At 26.3% G+C, this 22,136-nt stretch overlaps 4 protein-coding genes across 4 annotated transcripts; 2 read left to right on the forward strand and 2 right to left on the reverse strand.

Moving 5' to 3' along the window:
• Window positions 1-4,515: 4,515 nt before the first annotated feature.
• On the forward strand, window positions 4,516-5,538 carry Phum_PHUM204920 (uncharacterized protein; the record flags this gene model as incomplete). The annotated part of the gene is made up of 2 exons (XM_002425465.1): window positions 4,516-4,632; window positions 5,413-5,538. The coding sequence occupies 2 exons, from the start codon at window positions 4,516-4,518 to the stop codon at window positions 5,536-5,538; spliced, it is 243 nt and encodes an 80-aa protein (XP_002425510.1).
• A 1,128-nt stretch (window positions 5,539-6,666) lies between these two features.
• On the forward strand, window positions 6,667-10,468 carry Phum_PHUM204930 (WD-repeat protein, putative; the record flags this gene model as incomplete). The annotated part of the gene is made up of 7 exons (XM_002425466.1): window positions 6,667-6,680; window positions 6,829-7,715; window positions 7,859-8,458; window positions 8,565-8,799; window positions 8,968-9,391; window positions 9,474-9,888; window positions 10,002-10,468. 7 exons carry the CDS (start codon window positions 6,667-6,669, stop codon window positions 10,466-10,468), a joined length of 3,042 nt encoding a protein of 1,013 aa, XP_002425511.1.
• Window positions 10,469-12,173: 1,705 nt separating this feature from the next.
• On the reverse strand, window positions 12,174-13,363 carry Phum_PHUM204940 (transcription factor btf3, putative). Its single transcript, XM_002425467.1, has 3 exons — window positions 12,831-13,363; window positions 12,355-12,481; window positions 12,174-12,262 (listed from the first exon to the last, which is right to left on the reverse strand). The coding sequence occupies exons 1-3, from the start codon at window positions 13,193-13,195 to the stop codon at window positions 12,242-12,244; spliced, it is 513 nt and encodes a 170-aa protein (XP_002425512.1). The 5' UTR covers window positions 13,196-13,363; the 3' UTR covers window positions 12,174-12,241.
• Window positions 13,364-14,460: 1,097 nt separating this feature from the next.
• Window positions 14,461-19,662, reverse strand: Phum_PHUM204950 (DNA-directed RNA polymerase II 135 kDa polypeptide, putative; the record flags this gene model as incomplete). Its single annotated transcript, XM_002425468.1, has 16 exons — window positions 14,461-14,550; window positions 14,647-14,842; window positions 14,924-15,106; window positions 15,197-15,396; window positions 15,482-15,700; window positions 15,792-16,008; window positions 16,089-16,556; window positions 16,643-16,878; window positions 17,105-17,304; window positions 17,388-17,689; window positions 17,868-17,988; window positions 18,112-18,307; window positions 18,439-18,649; window positions 18,730-19,214; window positions 19,293-19,480; window positions 19,647-19,662. The coding sequence occupies 16 exons, from the start codon at window positions 19,660-19,662 to the stop codon at window positions 14,461-14,463; spliced, it is 3,528 nt and encodes a 1,175-aa protein (XP_002425513.1).
• Window positions 19,663-22,136: the final 2,474 nt, after the last annotated feature.

The raw sequence follows: 22,136 nt of genomic DNA on the forward strand, positions 1-22,136 counted from the left end.
TTGGATAATAATAATAATAATAATAAAATTATATAATTTTAATAAAAAAATTTAATTGCTCAACTCATCTTTGTAACCGATTAATTATAATAAAATATTTATTATTATTATTATTATTATTATTATTATTGCCTTTTTGTTTAATTTTTTAATTTTGCCATTAGTAAAATTTTCTGCAAAAAAATACCACCATTTATAAGCCTTTTTTGATTTTTACACTGTAAAAAAAAAAAATAAATATTGTTTATTAGTATTAATTACGTTTGTAACCAAAAACCATTGCTTCAAACCCATCCAAAACTTGCTCGTCCATCTAAAGAGAGAAAAAAAAAAAAAAAAGTTCAATAGTAATCCAATAACCTAACATAAAAAAAAAAAAAGTAAAAGTTCAGGATGATTTGATGTAATTTTAAACCTGAAAAAAAAAAAAAAAAAATTATGTAATTGCCTGAATTGAAAAAAAAGAAGTGCACCACAAAGGTCATTTAAAATTGTAAATCTAGGTTAGCCTAAAAACATAATAAACGTTAAATTAAATAATTAATAATAATTCAACAATTAAGGTTTATACCGAAGAATCAAATGCAATTTATAAAAACATACGATGATAAATTTAAGTAATCTCGTATTTTTTATTCTGCTGTAACCCCCGTGTGCACCATCTTTATTACTAAATAAACAATTAATTTTTTTATTCTAAATGAAATTGGTTAATTTTTTTTATAGTAAATAATATTTTTCCATCAACTTTCAATAAAGCCGGCGGGCAAATGTGTTATATCACAGTGTAATCGGCTATGACCTGTTGCAATATCTTTACAATTGATACAACCAGTCATATATCTTCTTCTTACATATTTTTATAACGTTCAATAATATTTAAAATTCTTATTTTTTTTTTAAATATAATAAAAAATTTATTATATAAAAAAAAAAAATTCCCGAGCATGCAACTGATTTTATGTCTTAAACCTATAAACAAATTCCAATTGAGAAATATACATTTTATCATTAACTGATAATAATAATTGACGCGGTAGCAATATGCATAAGATGAAAATTATCTAACATTATTTTACACTTTTATTTGTATGAATCTTTTTTTTAAAAAATTAAAGTAAAATAAAAACGGGTTATTGAACTTAAAAAAAAAAAAAAAAAAATTTTTTTTAAAATTACAACATTTCTTTAAGAAAAAAAAAAAAAAAGTCTACATTGATTACGCCAAAAAAAAAAAAAAAAAATGAAAATAAAAATAAAAATTAAGTAAATGATTACAGGAAAGAAGTTTTACAGCAAGTTGTTTTTTTTTTTTTTTGAAAACTGGATTTCTTCCCAAAAAAAAAAAAAAAAAAACAAAACTTTCCCTTGATAGTTGAATAATAATCATCTATCTACTTCAAATCCCCCCGACTTACTTTCGCACAACTTACAAGAATATCACTTGGGGTGTGAATCAACCTTTTTATAAAACCTTTTTTTTTTTTTTTTTTTTTTAATTTAAATTATTATTTTATGAATTATCGTTAAAAAAATTATTTCTTTTTTTTTTTTAAAAAATTACAATTGATAATTAATTGTCAAGGTAATCAAAAATAAATTTTTCTTTCCATTTCAATAAAAAAAAAAAAAAATTTTTTTTAAAAGCTTGATTGAAAAAAATATTAATAACATGAAGCGTTTTGTAATTAATATCAAACTGGAAACAAAATCAATGTAAATTTTTTCAATGTCATAACATTCAATAAAAATTCCATTTGGTTAAATTAGGTTATAATAATATATATAAAAACTTATAACGCGGAATTATACAATATTATTAAAAAAAAATATTCTTTTATGGAATTCTGTAAGCCATTTTTAACGAATTTAAAGTATTTATTTTATTTTATTTTCCTCTACTTGAAATCCCTAAAAAACCATCTCCTTTAAAAAATTTAAAAAAAAAAAAAGATTGTAAAGTCAAGACCGTTTACACCTTGGAACTCTTGGAAAAAAAAAACAATAATTAATCAACAAATAAAAATATTTCTAAGACAAACAAATATTAATAATCCTGATGGCATAATAAGTAATAAAAAAAAATTTATTTTTCGTTTTATTAAACTTCAATAAATTTTTTTAACACTTCAAGTTGCGATTATCAACCTTCACAATAATTTCTTTCGACTAATTCCTCAAAATTCCTAAAAAAAAATTTACATACTTGTTACTGAAAAACCAAAAAAAAATTATACTTTTTTACAATAATTTAAAAAGAAACCTTGAAAATTTTTTTTTTGTACGTAAATAATTTAAAATAGATCATAAATGAAACCTTTATACTCTTACTTTTTATTTTTTTTATTAAATAACAAACCGGATTTTAATAAAAGACGAATTATCAAATAACAACAAAAATTTAATAAAAAAAAAATTTAGTTTATGTGGAATAGAAAAAATGAATGAAGCTAACAAATCCCAATCATTTAAATCCTACCATTTAAAATTTTTTTTTCCTTTTAAGTTTAAGGCCTCAACACTTAAATACATTTTCAAAAACAAAGTTATAAATATATGAATAGTTATTTAAAATATAAATAATTTTAAACAAATTTTATTTATTAAATAGTTTAAATAAAATTATTAAAAATCTGTTGCAGATAGCAGCAATTTGCAGAGAAGGTTTGGTAAAAATAAATCATTAACATATGGAATTTTGAAAATTTCATAAAATTTTCTGACTAAACAAATATTTTAAGATATTAATTTAAAAATAAATAAATTTCATTTATTTATTTTTAAATTATCATAAATTATAATTTTTTTCAAAAAAAAAAAATTTATTTGAAATTTAAAAACAACTTTTAAGTTATTCTTTCCTGCTTATTATGAAATTTATGTAATATTAATTTTAAAAATTGTAAAATTAAATTTAAAAAAAAATTTTAAAAAGAAAGTCATTCAGTAATGCTCTCTAATAAAAAAAAAAAAAGAAACAAATATATATGCATACATTTAAGACACTGAATTAACTATTATTGATGAACACAATTATTTACTTAATTTAATTATTGGTGAGTTAATTTGAATTTATTAACCCGATAATTTTTATGAATTTTGCAGATCAGAGATTTGTAATAACAATATTTGAAGGATATATTAAACAGACATCTAAAATTTGAACGAAAACTAAAAGTTGAACACTCTAAATATAATTCCTTGATATTCAAGTTAAACGATAGAATTATACAAATTAATTTTTATAAACCCTCTCACAAATTTAAGGCATGATTAATCATATGTTACAACCAATACATGGTTTAATAATAATAATTCGATCTTAAGATGATTTTGAACCATAATTACAGTATTATTTGGACAACAATTCAATATTACAATGCAGTTGCATTATATAGTTAAAAAATACATTTACTCAACAATAAAATCTTGTTTTTAAAACAATTTAAAAAATTATATTTTATAAATACCTTAGATTTTTCATCATCCTGAAAATTTCTTCTAAACGATATATGTCTCTGGGTGCAAATTTGAAAAGAAAAAACTATTTCTGCATCATTTTCTTCGGTAACAACCTTCAATATATTTCATCCTATTTCCTTTATCACTACTTCAAAACAAGCGAGTAAAATCTGATGCCATTGGGAGAACTGTTTGACTCAGTTGCATTAAACGATAAATGTTTGGCTGAAAGAAACAGAAATCAATACTTTCTATGAAATCCCATACATAAACATTCACGTTTATAAATAACAATTATTTTCTTTCTCTTATTCAAAGCTTTGAAATTTTTCATAATTTTGATTAATGGGTAGCTTACTTTGAATCCATGCAGGTCTTGACCCATGCTATTTAAACCAAAGTTGTGCATTATTTTCAAATAACCTTCAGTCGTGCATAAAATAACTTTTGATACATCAGAGGTCGACGTCTTCTTATAAATAAAAAGCAAACCATCTTGTAAAAAATATTAAATATTTTTGACCCAATTTGAATGACCTTTCAAAGTTCTGACTTATTTGTATATGTTTCCAGCATCCCAGAGTGCGACAGTAAAATCGTTACAAGCAAGTCGCGAACGATCTCGAATTTATAAACCTTATACAGTTCACGCAATCCAAATGAGCATTTTCTACTGTGTTTATTCTTTTGTGAGTAATAGAACCGAAAAACAAATTTTAAATTTATTGTTGTCATATATTTTGTCGCCATTTTCACTTAAAAACGTAAACGCCGCGAGATATTATTTGAATTCGATAATAAATTCGTGCTACAACACGCTTGAGAGAATTGTTTCTAAAAATTCATAAATCTCGCTGAGTGCGAGACGCGCGTTTTATCGCGAGATTTTTTGATCGCAATTGTCGTCGGCTACCGAGAAAACGTTTATGGCTCACCTGAAAATTGACCGAATAGTTTTGAAATTTTAAATTCTGCCGCATTTGTTTTTTTACGTGACCCGTTCTGTAAATTGTAAACCAGTGTAAGTTAATAAATATTTCAAAATTAATTATTATGGACTTTGACGAATATGAATCGCTTCCTACGAAAAATTTTGCAGTCCATATGACAGCAGGAGCTATTGCGGGTGTTCTGGAGCATTGCGTTATGTATCCTTTCGATTCAGTTAAGGTAAAATCATATTTTTTGTTTAGCACAGGTCTTGTCAGTTTGAAAATCGTCTGCCTGGAGAAAACTAAGACCGTTTGGATTCCTAACTTTCATAATTTTCGATCGGGTTCTTTAAAATTGTTCCGTCATGGCAATGTGAAAATTTTTTTTTTTTTCTTATTTATCTCATTACAGCGGTGTCGCAATTTTTCGTTCGTCGATTTAATTTTCCTTAAGGCGACCCTAAAACAAATTAAACGTTTTACGTTATTATAGTTTGTCATTCATTTCAATTATATATACAGATATTAATATACGTACGTGTTTTATCGAGCTCTTTCGCGGGATTTTAACCTGCATTTCAGTCTCGACCTCCTCCTGAGCCAAAACCATCAGGTTTATACTGGCGAGGGTGAGAATCCCCCCCGAGGAAAATTCTGCGAACTGCTACAATCACTCATCTTTCGAGAGACAGCTGCTACCACCGATTCTGCTTCTTCCGCAGAGTCTGCGAGTTTCCGGAGAGAGAGGGAGATAGATGTAGAGGTCCGTGGTCGCGAATCCCGTTGAACATTTTCTATATTTTGGATCAAGTACCCAGTCTTACTCCCTCGAACAAGGGTCGACGCATCCTCAATGCTTTGAAAAGGTGTTAGGTCTGTTCTTGCTGGATGAGCTGAAATTAAACTCCCACTTTCAGGATTTGAGCTCACGCCGCTTAACTCAGTGACTGAAAACATGTTTGAACAATAAAATTTTCTCTATTCACATTATACAATTGTGTTAATTTTTTTTTTGCAGACTAGAATGCAAAGTTTATCTCCTCAAGTAAATTACAGTAATCCTTTGCAAGGATTAACATTGGTCGTGAGGCAGGAAGGAATGTTTAGGCTTTTCAGAGGTAAATTTACATTTTCTCCTTGTTAAATCATAGTAAAATTTATTAATTTATTATTAATATAAAAAGTTATATAAATATTCAAGATGAATCTTATAGAAGGCAGGAAATTAAAAATCTGTTAAAAGAAAACTTGAGAATTTATTTTTAAGTATTTGTGTGTGTGTGTGTGGGGGGGGAGTAGATTTACCATTCAGTTTTTTTGGTTTTTAACTATAAAAATAAGTCATTCATGTAAAATGACATGGTATAGTTTAAATTAAGTAATAATAGTAAATAATTAGTAATTAATAATTAATATAGTAATATTAGCTATTAGTAACTATAGTAATTAATTAAAGGTTAATTTACAGACAAGCTTTAAGTTTAATTTGAAAAAAGAGTACATTAATTTAATTTGATCCTATTTACTATTTATTTTTTTTTGTGGGGATTAATAAAGAAAACATGTGTTATATATTGTCAACTAAAAATACATATAATTAAACATAGTCTTGTCTCTGTCTAACACACAAGTTTATTTTAATGGATTCTTATAAGTAAATAGTAAGTTTTTTTGTTTCTGTAAAAATTTTTAAAATACATATGTTAAATTTGATGAATAATTTTTTTTTTACAAAATGGTTGGCAGCCTTTGATTATTATTATTTTTTTTTTGTTTTTGATAAATATTATATATATTCCTTATATATTCATTTATAATTTTTTATTTTTATTTTTTTAAGAAAAACATGAAGGATTCAAATTTGAGTTTGGATGAAGACGTTGATATTGATGTTGATACAATAAATTTAACTTCTGATGATAATAAAACGGAATCATTAGTAATTGAAGAACGATTAAATAAAAACCAATTGGAAGAGATTTATAAAATTTTCAAAAATGTGCCGAGGTAAAAATTAACGTAAATTATTTTTTATTAAAGTAAAACGTTAGTTTTGTCTATATTTTCAATTGTGATGTATATCACAATTGCTTTAAGCCAATGATAAATTTATTTAAATAAAAATGCAATAATTTTTAATTATACATATATATATATATATATATTTCGAACGATTGGCTTCTAATAATGATGAGTTAATTTTACATTCATATTTTTTTTATAATGAACGTTTAAAATAATTTTAATTTTTCCGTGTCATCTCTTGTTCGTAATGAATTATTTAAAGTACAAAACCGTTATAATATTTATTAATTATCAATTTGTCAGAATTTGTTTTTCTATTTGTCGGCCGTAAACTGAAATTTAATATTTTAAAATTAATATTATGAACCTACTGATAACTTACATAAACATATCTATTTTATCGTTTTAGAATCGGAATAAAGAAAGCAGAGTTTAAAAATCGCGTATTAGCTAGGTTTAAAATTAATATAACCGATGAAGAACTTGATCATTTATTTACAAAACTTGATTTTATGAAAAGTGATCATATAAGTTGGGACGAATTTGTGACATATTTAATTTTAGAACTTGAAAATAAAAGTAGGGATACAGTTAAATCGGTTAGCATAGAAAATCCCATAGTTGACGAACCTCGAATAATTAATTCCGGTCATAGAAGTTCAATTATTCATATTGCATTTTCACCTTCTGTACGATTAAACGGCACCATAGATCACGAAGATGGAAAATATATTTCTATGAGCAAAGATGGTTTTATTAATTTTTGGAGTTTGGACTTGAAACTTCTTAGATCTTATAGAGATAAATCATTATACGCTTCCACGAGGGGTACTTGGGTCGTTAATTTTGCTTGTCTTCCCGATGTGAATGTTCTGGTGACAAGTTCTACCGAAAGAGAACTTAGATTTTATGACACCACCAGTAAAAGATTTAATTTAATAATAGTATTTGTAAGCATGCCGTTTTGCGTGAATCATATGTTTTATCATTTTTCCGAAAATTTGAAGGAAGAATCTATTCTAGTTTGTGGAGATCTCGGTGGAAGTATTAGGGTTATTCAATTTTCGAAAGAAGATAAAGGACCATTTAAACAAAAAATCGGAGTGGATTTCCTAGTTTTAAAATGGGACCATATAATGAGAGGAAAACTTCCCGGTATGAAAGCGTTCAATATATTAGATGTTCACACAGATTGGGTGAGACAAGTTTCATATTATAAACTCTTGGGTTCCATTGTTTCTTGTTCCACTTCGCAAAATGCTATGTTTGTCGGTGATCATCACGGATCCAAGACAAGTTATAATTTTTTCCTCAAACGAGGTATTTTATATTAATTTTTTTTTATTTATTTATCGTTTTAAAAATGTTTATATGAACTGAATAAAACAAACGTATATACGTATATAAATAATCTTTGAAATGCATTAATTTAATTTGAGGTATCGAAACATTTTGTCTGAGTGAAGATAGTCCTTTGATCGTCACCGGAAGTTTAGATTGTATTTTAAGACTATGGAATCCGTTCATTACTAACAAGCCTATATCCCTTTTAAGAGGTCATCATGCCAGCATCGTTAAAATATTTCTTCAAGATGAGGGAAGGAAAATATTTTCATTAGACAAAAACAGATTTCTTAAAGTTTGGGAAAGTTCTTCTCAAACTTGTATTCAAACTTATTCCGGTTTCACTTTTGAATGCAGCCCTATGGAGGAATTTAGTGCATATTACAATGATAAAAATCAAACTTTTATAGTTGGCGGTTTTAAGATAGCTTCCACGACTTGTGGTCGACTTGTAGACGAACTGAGATCAGATGGGAAAACTCATTGCGGGCCGGTATCGATAGTTTTATATAATAAACTTTTTAAATGTGCCATAACATGTGGAATGGATTCTAATATAGTTATATGGGATTTATGGACTAACAGTTCTAAAGCGTGTATACGAAAAGCTCATTTAAAAGTTTCGATGGGTATAACAACAACTCTTCCAATTACGGCGGCAACATTTGATCCACCTCACCAATATCTCTTAACCGGTAGAGAAAAAAAAATATTTTAATAATTATTAATGAAAATTTTATGGTTTCACAAATGGTTCTTTGTAGATTTATTAAAAAAAAAAATTTATATATTTTATTTTAGGTTCAAGTGACGGAAGCATCAAAATGTGGGATTTTAAAATAGGAATCTGCTTGAAAAATTTAAGTGTTGGTAAAAATAATGAAGTAACTAAATTAATTTGGTTAAAAAATCGTATTTTAGCTGTCGGTTGGAATTGCCGTGTTGTAGAATTTGCTGATTCTTTGAGTGGTAAAGTTTTTGTTAGTAAAGCTTGGGAACTTAGACATACAAGTGATATATTGGCTGCTGATTATAGGTAACGTAAACTTTAATTTTGTCTAATTTTCTTATTGACTTTTCGATCGAAACTTTTCTAAATTAGTCCGTAAAAATGTATTAAAATGAAAATATAAGATTAAAAATTATACATACACGCTTATTCACATTTTATTCGCTTTTTGTTAAAATTTGTTAAATTTTTCAGGCCAGGTCAGGCTCTTGCCACAGGTACTTTTAACGGAGATTTAATTTTTTGGAGGCTGGAAACAGGTCAATCGTATAAAAGGTACAACGTGACCTATCCAACGGGGCTCCTAAAATTAGAATTCATAAAAGATAAAACGGAGAAAAAAGGAGATGGAGTTAATTATTTAAATAAAAGTTCGAGAAATTCATCCAGGGGAAAAAAAGAAAGAAATAATAATAATATATCAGTAAATGAGGATAATAAAAAATCCATATTTGCTGCCAAAGTAATAAAACCTCCCGTTCGGAATCTTTTGGTAGAAAAAGGGAATCCATCTATGGAACGAAATCTAGCCATACATTGCCTGATTTTTTTGAGAAAACGCGAAATGCTTCCTGATCAGGGTACTTTATTGACAGCTACTGAAAACGGCATGATTCAAGTAAATAACTATATTATATTTGAATTTCATGTCGGTTATTTTTAAATTTTCAAGTCCCTTTTTTTTTTTTTGTGGAATTCAGGTATGGTCACATCATCCCAGTGGCAGTTTCATCACTGCGTTTCGAGCAGTTCACATAGAAAAAGATTATGTCATTTGCATGTTAACCGATACCGAAAATGAATTTCTTTTTACCGGAACCGTTTTCGGTTATATAAAAATATGGTTGATGAAAAATTATTGTTTAAGTGCGAATACGCAAATTCACATATCGATGCCTCTGTATAGATTACAATTTCCTTTTTTAATAAATGATCGTATAAGAACGAGAGCAAAAGCCGCTCTTAAAAATCAACCTTCTCCAATTTTACTTTCATCCTACAAGGGACACACAAAAGCCATCCTTCAATTTGAATATATTCAAGAATCAAAAATACTTTTATCTGCGAGCGCTGACAAAACAGTTAGAGTATGGACTCTTTCAGGCCGTTACATTGGTATTTCATTTATATTTAGATATAAATAGTTATATATAAAAAAAAATATTTACAAGATAAAATTTTCATATATATATATAATATGAATTTTTAAGAATTTTTTTTTTTTGTAGGTTGTCTCGGTCAGAACAAGCCCTGGTTAAAATTAGAATTAGGAGTTGATCCAGAAAAGACGAACGGAAGCGCGGATTTTAGGATACCCCCAGATTTAATTAGAAGCGGATCTTATACCACATTAAAAGTATTCAAAGGAGCTCCTCCCATAGTTACAAAGAAGTACGATGTCGAAACTGATTTTATCATTTCCGAGGAAGACAGAAAGTATGGATTGTACGGTAAAAGATTAGAAATTCCACGATTGGGTAACAATTATAATTTCCCCCGAAAACAAAGTCGAAAAAGAAGATTGGATCCATTGGATGAAACTACGAGTTACATACCCGTTTTTAGACATTTAATAATGGCACCTTGGAAACCAGTTTCCAGAGTTCCTACTCCCGAATGCATTCGTCAAGTTACAACTAAAAGCAACAGAGCTGTTTCTAATGTTGAAAGCTCAAACGAATCTAACGCTTCATAAATTTTTACACAAATAAATATCAAATACAAAAAAAAGTTTCAATTTCTTTTTTCACTATTAACCTCAGTAAAATTTTTGATAATATTTCTGTGGTTTAGAACAGTTAAATATATATATACCCATTTTAAGATGGAAAGTGTCGAAATAAAAATTTAAATTTTAAAATAAAATAAAATAATACTACTTACGTATAAATTAAAAAATTGAGAATTTCACGTGATTGATTTTGATACGCGACGAAACAACATTTCATGCAATTTCCCCTAAAAAAAAAAAATTTTAACATTAACTTACCAATTGATGTCAGTCATTTAAAATAATAATAATAATAATTAAATACAAAATCTTACCTGATTGATATTATTATGAGGTAAATTCTTTTTAAATTCCGAATATTTAACGACAATTTAGCAATAATAAAATTATTAAGCATAACAATATTATTAAATGTTCACAAAGCAAATGTTAGGAGAAAAAAAATTATTTTTTTTTTATTGGCTTATCAGTTTACCATCGTGATTTCTTTTTTATCTATTAAATAATAAACTAAAATATTTAACATTTAATTGGGTCGTTAAATAATTTTTTATTTCTATCGTTTTTAACATCACATTTAATTAATTTAGTTTTAAATAAAACTCATTTGATAAAAAAAAATTTTTTTTAAATGTTAAATATTTCCTTTAAAGATTATACACATAATAAATCATTAAAAAAAAAAAATTTATAACATTTATTAAAGTATACAGTATTAATTACCAATTAAGTAAAAAGTAAATTGATATTATTAACTCCTTAGAATTTTAACAAATATATTTTAAAAAGCGGTGAAAATCCAAAAAAAAAAAAAAAAAAACTAATACATGATTGAAATGATTTTTTCAGGTATAATTCCTTATTATCCAAACTTTTGTATAATATATATATATATATACATAGGGAAAGAGTAGTAAGGAAAAAATATATATATAATAAACTATGAATAATGAAAAAAAAATTTTTTTTGTTATTATTAAACAGAAATTAACAGTTGGCATTAAGGTTAGTACCTCTCTCTCTAATCAATAGTATATATATATATATATATATATATATATATCAGAAAAAAATTTAATAAAACCTTTTTTGAAATTTTAACATTATCAAAAACTTATGATAATTACAAAAAAAAATAATTATTAATTTTATGAATATATTTTCATATACTTTTATTCTTAGCTATATTTTATTGTGTTTCTATATGTTAAAAAACTAAAATTTCCTGTTCAGCTAAAATGAATATGTAACTAAAAATTATTTTCAATAAAACCTGACATTGATAAACCTTAAAAAAAAAAAAAAAACAATATTTCATTGTTTTCAAGTAAAAATAGTTTTATAAGAAATTTTATAAACTTTAATAATCATTACCATTAAAATAATAATAATAATAAAGAAAAAAAAAAAAAGTAAAATTGATTAATGAAAGGTTTCAACTATTGTAATAACTGATATAATACTTATAATGACTTTTAAAAAAATATTTCATATTTTAAGCAACGAAGTAAAATTAATAAACATACAGGTTTCCATTTTTTTTTTTTTTTTTTTTTTGGAAAATATTTAAACCAAAAATTAATTATTTAAATATTACAGAATATTATTTATTTATACTTGCGGAAAAATTCAGCAAAATTCTACTTATTGGTATATTAAAAAAGTTAAAGAAATTATATTTAAAAAATTTAGTAATTCTTATAACAAAATCTAAGAGGTTTGCTTCACACAGGAGATTCATGTTGAAACATATTTTTCCTGAAAAAAAAATTAGTCATAAATGAATAAATACAAGAATTTCTAGGTATCGATAAAAAAAAAAAAAAAAAAAAAATTAATTAAAAAAAAACCTTAGCAACATCAGCATAATTATCTTTTGAAGCGCTTGATACTTCTTTCTTACTGGCTTCATCAAAATTTTCAACCAAAACAGGAACTTCATCATCTTCCTCAATTGTAGCTTTTCCAGTTGCTCCTCTGAAAGTAAATAAATTAATTTTTTCATTAAAAATAAATAATTACTACACTTATATAAAAGATCATTTGTTGTAATTTATTGGTAACATGCATTGACAAATATAATCATTTATAAAAAATAATGATTCATAAACAATATTAACAATGCATTAATTTTTCTTTCTTGAAAACAAAGGAATGAATGTTTAGAATTCAATTAAAATAAATTAATATATATTACAGGTGTATATATGTATGTATATATACATACATTTATATGTTAAATTTTTATATTTCAAGAAATATTATGTTTAGTATAATTATATATTGTTTTGTTAAATTTATCGATTCGTTTGAAATAAAAACTTACCCGGAAACAGAGGATGCTAGCCTTTTCAACTGTGTCAAACCTTCTGGCCCCAGCTGATTTAAAATACCGGGAAGCATATCAGTAATCTGTTTATTTTCGCCATGTCCTGTAATAGCAAAAGTATTCGCAGCCAAAGAAGCTTGGGCTTTCGGATTGTTAAAGTGAATCACAGTTCCATCATCTTTAATCATGTTTACTTCTTCAATGCCAGGAATCGTGTTCACCGATAATTTCTTCAGAGAACTTTGCAATTTTTTGTCATCGGTAGCCGCAGTTGCGTGAACGACTTTCTTTTTTCTGCGGGGTGTTCCTTTACCACCAATACGCACTTGAGCTTGTAATTTTTTAAGCTTGTCGGCATTCATGGTAGCGATTGGTATGATCAGAAGAAATTATAAAAATTCACAGTAAATCGAGAGCGTTTTATTAACGTTATTTGTCACTATTCACATTCAAATCCTTTTAATTACCGATGATATACTATTATAATAGTTTATACACGTGCGAGAGTGTAATTTAGTCCCAGAAGAAAAAATGGTGGACTTTCCGACATGAAGCCTCGTTCAGAATCTTTTGCGTTTGCGGCAAACTTGTAGCAAAAAAGAGTTTCCGGTAACGGTTGTACGACAAACTTCGAGTAAATAATAAATATTGTTCTATTTAAATTTAACTTATTACATATTTATATAAAATTTGTTAAAAATAATAAAAATTTTTTATACGTTCATTAATAAGATTAAAATTAGAAATTTTAATTTTATCTTTTAAAATAATTTGATTTGATTTTACGGATTAATCATCAATTAAATAATACTCATCAGTAAAAACTAAAATAAAATTAAAATTACTTTTATCAAACCTTTGCCTTATTCGTTAATCAATTAAACTAAATAAAATGATTGTTGCTTAATGTTTAATTTATATTTAGTGTCATTAAAAAAATTTCAGGCTCATTTAGTTTTTTTTTTTTTCAAAATTTTTTATTATTGTCAGCAAATTGCAAAGTGAAATGAAATGATAAACCTTTTAAAAATTATTCAATTTTTTTTTTTTTTTTTAACCTACGGTTGATAGTGCAAATGAATAAAAACTTATTGTGCATTATTTATTATAAAATAAATTGTAAAATATTAAATATTTTGAAAAATATATTTTTTTTTGGATTCAGTGTATTTACTTATGAATGGGATAATTGATTAATGTGTTTTTTTTGACAATTACAATTATAATTATATTTAATTGGGCATGTCTTTCAAATGAACTCTAAGAAGTCAATGTTGTTTATGTTTTAATTTACTCAACTTCCTAAATGTTCTTTATTTCAGTTGCAGATGAGAATTTTATTTCTTTCATTCTTTCTCTTGTTTATTACTAAACGAAAAGCAGCACAGTTTATTTATATTTATATATTTTTTTTTTTGAAATAAAATAATTTACAAAAAGTTGATAATAAAAATTAGTTAAATTTTTAAATTAAAAATGTAACACCTTATTTTTGCAGATTCTTTTCTCAATACATTAAATATTTCCTTTTTTTTTGTCACTTAGTAGTTTTTAACAATCGTTACTTTTACTTTTTAAAATCATGTTTAAAATAAAGCAAATATTTGTAATATAAAATATTTGCTCATTACAAAACCATCAATCTTGGAGCTATGTTCATAGACATAAGTTCTTGAAATAAGAGTTTTGCTGCATAAGGTAATCGAACTTGCGATATCTACATAAAAAAATAAATCAATTACACTTTTGTCTCATCATATAAATAAAAATGTTTAAATGTTATTAATAAATACTTTTTGAAATATAAAAATACCTGAGTTTTATTTTTACATCCTTTACATTCAAATGTGTTGTTTCTGAGATTGGCTATGGCAATGAGACCACAAAAATTACAAACGTGAATCCTATAAGGATCTGACACTTCAAACAATCTTTCCCTTAAAAACTGTGCAGCACCATGAGATATTTGACAATCTCTTTCCATTTCACCGAATCGAAGTCCTCCATCCCTTTATTATTTTTAGTATCACAATGATTAAATAAATCGAAATAAGTCAACATATAATATATGTAGTAAATTAATAACTTACCTGGCACGACCCTCCATAGGCTGACGAACTAATATTTGAACGGGACCCCTGGCCCTCGAATGAATTTTGTCATCCACCATGTGTTTCAAACGCTGATAGTAAGTTGGTCCCAGAAAAACTTGGGCATTTATTTTACGACCCGTGTGACCGTTGTACATTAATTCGTTACCTCTTAATTGATATCTAAAAAAAACAAAAACATAAATTTCAATTAATTAATTTTTCATACGATGAAGGCGGACAAAAAAAAAAAAAATTTTTTTTAATTTTTACCCGTATTCTTGCAAGAGTGTAGATATTTTTTGTACGTTAACTGCATCGTTAAAAGGTGTTGCGTCTCCTATTTCTCCCTTGTTTGATGAAACTTTACCTTGGAGACACTCGATCAAGTGACCTATGGTCATACGAGATGGAATAGCGTGAGGATTTATAATTATGTCGGGAGTTAAACCTTCACAAGTGAAAGGCATATCCTGAAATGCACAAATATTACATTTTTTTTACATGATTATGACCACCTGAATCTTGATATAAATCAATATGCAGCTTCAAACTTACTTCTTGTCTGTATTGTATTCCGCATGTACCCTTTTGACCGTGCCTAGACGCAAATTTATCGCCGATTTGAGGGATTCGAACGGATCTAACTCGAATTTTACAAAATTTGTATCCCTCGGAATTCAACGTAATCATTACTTGGTCGACGCAACCCGTTTCCGAATTTCTCAAAAACGTGCTCGCATCTCGCTTTGTATATCTTTTGGTAGCACCTTCCAACTGTTTTCGAAAAAAAATGTGAAAATTTCGGGAATATGATTTCATTATATTGAAAAAAAAAAAAAAAAAAAAATCATTATTATTATTATACCTCATCGTCGTTATCGGGTAAGGTAATAGTTTTTCCAATTATTACGTCATCTCCTGAAACCCTAACACCAGGAGCTATAATACCATCATCGTCTAACTTGTCATACATGGCATTTCTCATTCCTTGACATGTTTGCCTATTAGGTTTCTCAAACTGTTCTTCTTGGTCACCGATTCTTTTCGATTCTGAATCTTTGTACGAACGATAAAAAACGGATCTAAAATGAAATTTTCAATTTTATAATTATCGTACACCCGCGCACACCCACTCACACACATAAAAAATTAAAATTAATACCGAAAGTATCCTCGCTCGACTGCAGACGCATTCAAAATGACACTGTCTTCTTGATTGTAACCGGTGTAGCACAATATAGCAACTATAGAATTAATTCCAGCAGGTAGTTCTCGAAATCTTAAATATTCCATGGATCTTGTAATAACTAATGGTTTATGAGGATAAAATAAAACATGAGCCAGAGTATCCATTCTGACATGGTAATTTGTTATATAAACTCCCATGGCTTGTTTTCCCATGGCGCTTTGATATGTATTACGGGGACTTTGATTGTGATCAGGGAAAGGAATAATACTAGCACAAACTCCTAAAATCATGGCAGGATGAATTTCGCAATGAGTATAAGTTGTACAGTATGCATATTCTTTATCTTGCCTAAGATCGTCCGGTGACATGGCTATCATAACGGTTTCTTCTTCTAATGTATCTATATATTCTACTACTCCGCTCGCCACCAAAACTTGCCACCTTTTTTATTTTTAAAATTATTAAATATTAATTACAATAATTTAAAAAAAATAAATAAATCGTTTTTATTTTTATTAATTGATTACCCGAAATTGTTATATTCACGTTCTTTGAGCATGTTTACGTGGTTTTTCTTAAGTAAAAGTTGTCCTCCTTCAACTATTAACAATGGCCTGCAAATACGACCGGCATCGGTGTATATTCTTATCTCCCTGTCTCGAATATCTCTGATCATGGACACTTCCGAAACTATTATATCCATTTGCCTTCTAAGTTTTCTTAGGGTGGCCATTAACTGTTCCGGATCTCTGTGAATTCCAACCTGGAAAAAAAGTTTTAACATTAGCAAAAAATACATACATTACATTTATATAACTGCATCTTTTAAGTAGTATACACAAAAATTAATAAAATAGTGTAAAGTAAATGAATGGCATGTGAATTGGTCAAATGTGTTTTTTTTTTTTTTTTTTTCGAACAATTAAAAAATAACAATAATAATAATAAATCACAAAACTATATATATTTGACAGTAACGTGATTCTCACCCAACATCCGTTGACAAAAATTTTTGTGGCGTCCGCGATAGCTGAGGGAGCAATTTCTTCAAGGTTTTCCATGGACCACTCTTCCAAAAATTCTAAAATGGGAGAAGGCTGAGACCCAACTGAAATATAAGCCATGAGAGCAATGTTTTTAACTAGTCCAACAGCTGCACCTTCAGGCGTCTCAGCGGGACAAATCATTCCTAAAAACATAGAATGTGCATATATTATCTATACTAAATAGATAAATCTTGATAACAACTCGAAATTTAATATTAGTAATTACCCCAAAGAGTATTGTGAAGCTGACGAGGTTTAGCAAGTTTCCCATCTCGGCCTATAGGAGAGTTCACTCTTCGTAAATGACTTAATGTCGAAGCAAATGTGAGCCTGTTTAAAACCTGTGAAACCCCAGCTCTGGCTTGATGAGCTTTTTTTTGATCTCCCCAGTTTCCTGTTGCCAGTGAATAACGAAGACCATCAGTTATAATTTTGGTTTTAATGGCCAATTCTAAATTAAAATCTTTTCCCCTATCTATAAATTTTTGGGCGAACATTCTTACTTCCTTCATTAAGTTCTTAAAGAGGCTGAAACAATACAAATTATACACTTTCTCATTTTACAAATAACATAACATCCAAAAATAAATTTACATATTTAAAATATATAAGCATATTTACACAAACAAACATTGTACATAGGCATATGTGTGCGTGAGTGTTAATTTGAAAAAAAAAAAAAAAAAAGTAATGAAAGTCAACATACCCACGAAATAAAAAAGCAAGCAATGGTCCAGCCAAATCTAATCTTTTATTTCCGTAATGATCTCTGTCATCTAATTCTCTTCTTCCCAAAGCTGCCAGTAGTAATCTGTGAACCATATAACCTAAAACAAAAATTATGAACTTATTTAAACAAAATATTATTTTTACTATATAAAATTTATGAATTATTCGTTTATTCTGATTTAAAATAAAATTGAATAAATTTTTGTCAAAATCATTTTTACCTAAAAAATAAGCTTTTTTCGTTTCACAAAAATCAGATACTCCTACATGAGGCAACATTTCTTTTTGCAGAATTTCTTTAGCATATTTTATTCTTCTTTCTTTGGTAACTCCAGGCCTGGCTCCTCTGGCCCCAATAAAATTCAATGCTACATTTTGTTCCTGAATGACAAAAGCTTCATCAAGCGATGGCTTGACCTAAAAATTAAAATAGAGTTTCAAAATAATATACATGCATTTGTAAAAAAAAAAAAAATTAATATTAATAAAATTTCAAATTTTTATTTTTCCCATCATTAGAGAATTATTATTTTACTAAACATACATACCATTTCCATCATTTCTGGATCATCAAAATCATATATTATATGTTCTAAAATATCTCTATCGGCTACAAAACCTAGTGCCCTAAAAACTATCATTATGGGAATTTCCTGCTTAATATATGGTAAAATTGCTATTATTCTTTGCCCTATGGCTGATTTCTTAATACTCTGACCACCTCTAGCCATCATGTTTACCCATAACGTGGATGTTGGTCTAAAAAAAAAAAAAAATTATTTGCTATAAAATTAGATTCACTCAGATGTAAGTTTTTTTTTTTTTTTTTTTTTTTTTACCTTGACGAGTGCTCCAAGCAACTTCTTATTTCAGCTTTGTAAGCAAATTTTCCATCCTTCATACTGAAGACGTACACAGTGTTGGTTGCCATTTTTTCCTGGGCTATCAAAACTTTTTCAGATCCATTTATTATAAAATACCCTCCTGGATCTAAAGGACATTCATTTAACTCTGTTAGATCTCTGTCAGTTAAACCGCTTAAAAGACAGTAAGTTGATCTCAGCATTATAGGAATTTTTCCAATGAAACTTTTCTGATGTTTGGTCTCGATTGGATCCTCTCCTTCTTTGATTATTTTTTTTGTAATGTCTACATAGAGAGGAGCAGAATAAGTCAAATTTCTTAAACGAGCTTCATTGGGCATCATCGGACTAGGAGCTCCATCTTTTTCCCAATGAGTAGGCTTAGAAAGGTAAATTTGTTCAAATTTAAGTAAATAATGAGGAGGATTTTCAATTTCTCCAGATGCATGTTGCGCTTCTGCCTAAATGAATGTGAAATTAATAAAATAAAATAAAAAATTTTCCTTCACAGAATTTATTATTTAAAAGCAGATTCTTACTTGAAGATCAATGATAGGAGTATCCTCGACAATTCTCTGAACAGACATTTGAATAAATTCATCAAATGAGTCCAACTGTTGTCGAACCAAACCTTTTTCATCAAAATATGAGTTGATCACTATCCAGCAGGCTTCTTGCCATAGTTCGGATGAGATTTCTCCAGCATCTTCATCATTTTCATATTGGTCTGAAAGTAAATGAAAAGAAATTATTTCTTATGGGAACATTGTAAAATACAATCAATTAGATTTATTGTTAGGTTAAGTTAATTTAACCATCATCCTCTTAAGTGAAAATTTTGAAATTTTAAATTTTCTACAAACGGATAATTGATTTTTAATAAATTTAATTACCTTCTTCTTCATACATAATTTAAATAAAGAGCTTAAAATAAAAAAAAAAATTCTATGTCAACATAAGCGGCGTCACAATTTGTCGATGTGAAAGCTTTAAAATCGACATGGTAGATGGCAGTACATGCACATCCTTGTACGTTTTATATAAAATAGTTGGTTTAAAATGACCAAATAAATAATTAACAATTTTAAATTTTGTAACAAAAAGTTTACAAGGTAAAAAAAATAAATAAATAAATAAATAAAACCAAATTAAATTGCTACGACTCATTAATAACTTAGATAAATTCTTTTCGTATATAATTTTTTTTTTTTTTTTTTCTAACAAATCATTTAGCCATAATATACATAAGTAAAGTATTTTAAAAAAGTGATGAATTATTTTATGATTTACGACGCAGATAAATAAAATATACAAAATAAAAAAAAATATAATTTAAAATTCTTCACACGATATATATATATAAAGCATCAACATTTAAAAAAAAAAAAAAGAATAAACAATAATTACAATTGTAGTATTGTTGAAAAAGAGAAAAATATTAATAAATTCCTAAAATTCGTTTCACTCAATATTTATTTATTAACAAATTTGAGACGAATAAAAGAAAAAGGGATAAAAAGTTATTTATTAAATATAAATAAATACAAAGCAATAAAATTATTTATGAAAACTTTTGTAAGATTTCAAATTTATTGTAAAACGTTACAATAAAATAATAAATAAAATTAAAACATATTCGAAAATCATTTACATTTATATGTTGCTGAAATATATTATTATTATTATTATTTCGAAGGAAATGAAATCAATTTCGTGTAATTTATCGCAGGCAATTAAAAATTTTCTAGTTTTTTTAATTTTTAGCGTTAATCAACATTTTATCAATGGATCTCTAATAAAATAAATAAAATAATTAAATAAAAAGTCTAAATATATATAAATCATTGATGTTTTTTGAAGAAACCAAAGGAAAATCAGGTACCATACCTGAGTTTGATGATGAAATTTCCCTGAATAAATAATAAACGCTGAAAAAAAAAGCATGGATATAATATTTTTCATGTTTTTGAAGAAATAATAATTAAAAATTTTCACTTTTCGTTTATAAATGTTTTAAAAATGAAAGATGGTGGTAGATTTTGTTTTTTTTTTTTTTCTGTATGATAAAAATCACAGTAAGATAATATCGGGTGAGTCGTCGTCAAAATAAAAAAATATTAAAAAAAATTTTTTTTAAGGAAAAACAAAAGTTAAACAATTAAAATGTGCGTTGCATTTTTATTCTAAAAAAAAAAAACCTAAAATTAATATTAAAAATTTCGAATTTTTTTTCAAAAGTGTACTTATATGAGTACTTTATTATTTCCCTTAAATTACTTTTTAAAAAATTGCAACAAATTAAATATAATAAAAATTAATATTGGCAGCATCTCAAAGGAAAATTTAATTTAAAATAAAATCAATGATCTTGCTCAATGTAATTTACATTACGTAATAAACTGTGCAATATTTTTTAATCAAAGTGATTATTTTTTTTTTTTTTTTTAAATTTGAAAACGAATAATTTTTTTTTTTTTAAAGAAAATAAATAAATAATTTAATTCCTTGTTTTTTTTTTTTTTTTGTAATATAAATCTATCAATATTTATGTTAAGTGGTAAAAATGTGAGAAGTGATTCAATCATCAAAAGGTGAAAAAAGCTTTTAACTATATTTATTTAAAAACAAAAAATTAACCGTCAATTTTAAAAAATTTATTTTGTTTTTTTTTTTTTTTTTTTTTTTTTTTTTAAATTTAAGTGGTCGGTAAAAAAAATTAATATTGATATTTTTGTCATTTTTGTTAACGAATTATGAGGGATTGAAATAAAATAACTTCCCAATTCATGCTACACATTATCCCTTAAATTAAAAAAAAAAAAAAAAATTATGCATATTTATAAAGCATATTATAACGGTAAGAAAAAAAGAAAAATTCTCGTACGAAAAAAAAAAAAAAAAGAAAAAAATGAATGCATTAAGAGGTTGTTAACCATCCTGTTAAATGGAACTTATCATCGCATCCATTTTCTTTTAAGTATCATTTATTAACTACGACGTTAATTTTATATATATATAAACACAAAAGTTTCGAAAGAAAGAGAAAGAGAGAGAGAGAGAGAGAGAATTTAAAAAAAAAAAACATTTTTTTTTATTGGAGAAAAAGGGTCGTTTAAAAATGTTTACGGCTCGATCAACATAATAATAATAATAATAATAATAATAATGAAGGATTTCATCGGGTTTTTTTTTTTTATTATTAATAATTGAATGGTCGACACTTAAAAAACATTTGAAAATTATTATTATTATTATTATTTAAAATAAATTAAAATAATGAAAATGAGATTTTAAATATATATATATATATATAATTTAAGTGGCTGGGTTTTAATAAAAAATTAAACATTTGTTGTTCCAGAGTTTATATAGAGAGTTAAAGA

Source organism: Pediculus humanus, genomic scaffold (genome assembly GCF_000006295.1).
Source record: "Pediculus humanus corporis 1103172107555 genomic scaffold, whole genome shotgun sequence".
NCBI lineage: Eukaryota > Metazoa > Arthropoda > Insecta > Psocodea > Pediculidae > Pediculus > Pediculus humanus.

Bases quoted from the DNA above. Each gene is read 5' to 3' on its own strand.
- Phum_PHUM204940 (XM_002425467.1), bottom strand. From the start codon at position 13,195: ATGAATGCCGACAAGCTTAAAAAATTACAAGCTCAAGTGCGTATTGGT. The intron at 12,482-12,830 runs GTAAGTTTTTAT...ATTTACTTTCAG, and splicing joins CTAGCATCCTCTGTTTCCGG to AGGAGCAACTGGAAAAGCTA. The intron at 12,263-12,354 runs GTTTTTTTTTAA...TTTTTTTTTCAG, and splicing joins ATTATGCTGATGTTGCTAAG to GAAAAATATGTTTCAACATG.